At 37.1% G+C, this 4,451-nt stretch overlaps 1 protein-coding gene across 1 annotated transcript; it reads left to right on the top strand.

Annotated features, from left to right (window-relative positions):
* Window positions 1–3,291: 3,291 nt before the first annotated feature.
* Window positions 3,292–3,966, top strand: LOC128226434 (neuronal acetylcholine receptor subunit alpha-10-like). The gene has a single exon (XM_052936309.1). It carries the CDS (start codon window positions 3,292–3,294, stop codon window positions 3,964–3,966), a length of 675 nt encoding a protein of 224 aa, XP_052792269.1.
* The last annotated feature ends 485 nt before the right edge of the window (window positions 3,967–4,451 follow it).

Genomic DNA, 4,451 nt, shown 5'->3' with positions numbered 1-4,451 from the left:
ATTTGACATAATTTTAAACAGATGAAAAAATGTTATTTTTAAAAAGCACAATATATCCTTTATGTGACCTTACATTATAATGAATTTATTCAGATCATAATTAAGTGACTTTTCTTGCACTCAAATGTGAACAAGTCAAAGCTTGGGATCGAACACTAAATGAAACAAGAATGAAATGAAATGAATCACAAAATATCATCAAAATTATACACACAAATGTTCTTTGATATACAAAAAAATGAAACTTTTTAGACTTTCAAAAATTTAACATTTACTAAATACGGTTATATAAAATGATGAATACATTTGTAGGATTTGATAACCTGCTAGATGTAACTCGGCTTCGTTCATTTTTCTAAATTTTCTCTCAGTGATGAGGAATAAATTTTATTCACTGCAGTCGTTTTCTAAGTTTATGAAAATAAGAACAATTGAAACAATTCATTAACTACTGTGATCAGTGCAGATTGTGGGAGGTCATGGTTGATTTCAATGAACCACCAATAAGCCCTGCCAAAATTGGATACTGATTGGTCAGTCAGGTGCTTTTGGTAGGCATTATTAGCACGAATGTTCATTTTAACCATCATTTATGAATGTTTACAAAATCATTGAATATTGAAATAACAAGCAAAATGTTAGTTTGAATGATGAAAGCCATGAAATATGTGAAGTTTTCCAAAAGAGACCAGTTTTTCAGCTTGTGTAAATAATGAGAAAATTGTTAAGTAAAATTATTGTGTGTATCAGGAAAATGTTGAAATCTCATGTTTAGGCCTATAGTAATCATACTTGATTGCTATGTTATTGGCACTTATTGCAATATGTTTTATTCATTGCAATATTTATGTAAAACATTAATTATTATGTTGACTTAAGTTTGAAGATAAGAACTAATGGTATAGGTGATGTGAGAATGATCTCGTAAGTCTTTAAAACACTTTTGGTATTGTGAGTTTTTTTGCTCCAGTCTTGTTCAGTTTAGCTTTTGAAGATTTTCCAGCTGTCTAGAAAGACTATGTCAAACCCTGACAGAGATAATTTCTTGTCTTTTCAAATTAACAACTTGGCAATGGTTTTATCATAACATAGGATATTGGTTTTAAAGAACATGTTAGTGTTTTTGTATGTGGAATGAAATATCATAAGTGGCACTAAATTGAACATAATTTATAGTTCTCATTGATATTACACAAAGCCCCAAGTACATGTTGATCTAAGATTTAAGGCTTGGATGGAGTCAGGGCAAGAAAAATGCATGTTAATACATTGTACTTTCCAACGCAAGAACTGTTTGTTTATTCAAGTAAATAAAGCAATCCCCACACCAAGGAACTGCAGTATTGCTTAACCAGCTTAATTGACATTATGAGTTGGAGTTCAAATTACTGCAATTAAAGGCACATCTAGTTTACAGAATTATTCAAACTCTGATTTAGCAACCTTAGTTATATGAACTACTTTTGCGAAATGAAAGCTTTTTTAGATTTACAAGGACGGGTGAAAAGTATTTGCCAAATGTACTGCAATACCTGATACCTGTTGCCTAGGAATCCAACAAATTCTTGGCACTTCAAATGTTACAGTACTATTCAATTTGGAGTGCCTGAAAAGAAAGCTTTTTGATTCTACATTCAACATCTTCTTTCTGTATGACATATTGGACCAGGAGAATCATGAACCTACAACCTTTTGCATCTATTGAGATAGGGAGCGTTCAGGACAGTGACAGAGGACAATACAAGAATGGCCAACTGCTGCATTTATTGAGTTATCTAATGCATACAAATTAAGACGGAGAAAAAATTCTTAATTTTTCCAAACTACTTCCTTAAGCATCTTGTATGTAGTTGTCTTTTACAATGATTGTTCAAAGTTACAATGGCCCTGTGGGTTAAACATGATCTGTCCACAGGGTAACATGTTTTGTACATAAGGGTTATAAGTACTGCATTTTGATCCAGGAGGTTGTATTCAACTCAAGTAGATTTTTGCAGATTTGGATTTCACAAGGCACAAGCCGAGTAAAATCAAAATCTACAAAAAACTACCAGAATCAAATATGACATTCGGCCATATCCGGATCAAAACGCAGTACTAATAACCCTTTTATTATATACATTACTGATTAGATCACTTAGAAGCAACATCTTTGCATAACAAATTTCATTTTAAGGATGCACTCATTGCTTTAATGACGTCAATTTAATATTGCGCAACATACTTGTTATGACGTGATGTCACAAGGGTGGTATATATGGCCGTATTGAACTGGAGCGGAATATGGGTTAAAGTATTTTGTATATGTATTGCATGTGGATTGATGATGGGTATATAATAAAGAATAAAATTATGTTTGGTATTCCATTCTCACTAGCAGTGTGATTAAATGCTGACACCATGTTATGAAATTTGATGATCAAAGTATTTAAAAGACATTTCAATATTTCATACTTTAAAAACGATATTCATCTCATCTTAGTCTACTCAACTTGCTTTGCTATGTACAAAAGTCTGCAGCAGTAATATGAATAGCATTAGACAGAAGGCAGTGCTTAGTATTCATCAACAGCACTAAGTTATCATGGTAACATGTTATATGAATTGAATACCAAGCACAAATTAAGAGGGAGAAAATAATTCTTCACTTTTTAAATAAAAACTACTTCCTAATAGCATTGTGTAGTCTGACATAGGTGTACAATGTAGATGTATTTTACAAAGATTGTTCAAAGTACGGTCCTGTGGTTTAAAGCTCCCCTGAAAAAGAGGTGACAGGTTTTCTATATAGTATATAATTACATCATTGAAAATCTTCCCTGAAACTGCAAATAACAGACCTTTGATATAAAAGGATTTGATCAAATTAAAGAGGTATGTGTGCCAACCACGTAAATTAATTTGTACAAGTCTGATTTAACGACTTTGAGAAATTCAAAAGAACTATGACTTTATCTGATTTAACGCTTTAGCCCCCCCCCCCCCCACACTTAACTTGATTTTTCAAATTTCTTTGCAGCTTGCAAGCAGTTTTAGTCTAAAGTTTAAGCTAGCCCATCAAACAGTGACCCCTTTTAATGTGAGCCGATTTTGTCAATGCTTAGAACATGGTTGTCAACATTCCCCTAAATGAAGCCCTAGTCCATCAGTGCTTTCTGCACTTTGATTGGTATCGGAATCGACAATCACATAAAACTGCGTGTGAAGCTCACTGTACAATCGAACAGTACCCACCAATTGTAACTACGCTGATTTCTGAAACAGTGGCTGTAAACGCAGCATGATAGAAAAATGAAAGTAGTCGACGTACACGTACCTGTTGTTTCAATATGTTTTGTGATATTCGCTGTTTGCACGCGCAGTGTAGGACACACATTCAATGACACACGGACACTACTGTCTGACCTTCTGAATGGATACACGGCGGACGTGCGGCCGGTGTTCGACCAGGCCGCCCCACTCCACGTTAACATGAGTATGGACCTTGGCGCCATCCAGGACTTAGACGAAGTGCAGGAAAAAATCACTATAGTTACGGGGCTGTATATGGTATGGATGGACGCCGGGCTCAAGTGGGACCCCGCGCTCTACAACGGCATTCGGGAGATTACGATTCCTTCAAACAGCGTCTGGACACCTCAGGTCATCTTGGTTAGTTCTATTGGCCCCCTTAAACCGATAGGCTCGGATCAAGGCTGGCTGACGGTCAGGTACAGCCATGACGGCAGCGCCTTCTGGAGCCCCGGGGACGGGGTTGTCTCTAGATGCATACTCGACGTAACTTTGTTTCCTTTTGATACGCAATCCTGCGAGTTTAAGTTCATTCCCTGGGGCCAGCTTGCGCGAGAGGTGATGCTTAAACACATGGAAGACACGGTTCTGACCACTTTCTACGAGGAGAACGCCCAGTGTCCTCCCACGTGTCGTCCGGCGATACCGCGGGGGGCTTCTCTCATTTCACTGTAATGATTGATCTGAGACGGCGTCCAAAGTTCTTCTTTGCAACCTTCATGCTGCCGGTTGTCGTCATTAACCTGTTAAGCATCTTCGTATTCTGCATTCCTGTTCAGTCGGGTGAGAGATATCTTTTACAATCACTGTTCTTCTGTCCGTGGCTGTGTTTATGAACATTGTTGTTGCTAATTTGCCTCGAAATTCGAAGAATATGGCTATTGTATGCTACCTTTTGTTGGCTAACGTGTGTATCTGCGCTTTGGTGGTTCTGCAGACTATTTTGAGCTTGTCTTTATACTACAGGAGCACACGAGTGCCACGCTGTGTTGCCGTTCTGACAAGGAAATTGATATCTGTTCGAGATCAGACCAAAGCGCAATTTAAAAAAAGAAGCAAGCATGGTCTGCATCTGGAAGAAAAGGAAAATGATAAAGCAAGCAATATGGACGGGAGTGTCGAATGCAACTCCATCGGCGAAACGTCTGGTAGTGTGACGT

This window comes from Mya arenaria, chromosome 3, assembly GCF_026914265.1.
Source record: "Mya arenaria isolate MELC-2E11 chromosome 3, ASM2691426v1".
NCBI lineage: Eukaryota > Metazoa > Mollusca > Bivalvia > Myida > Myidae > Mya > Mya arenaria.
The sequence above is the reverse complement of the archived record's forward strand: the minus strand, read 5'-3'. Positions and strand labels throughout refer to the sequence as shown.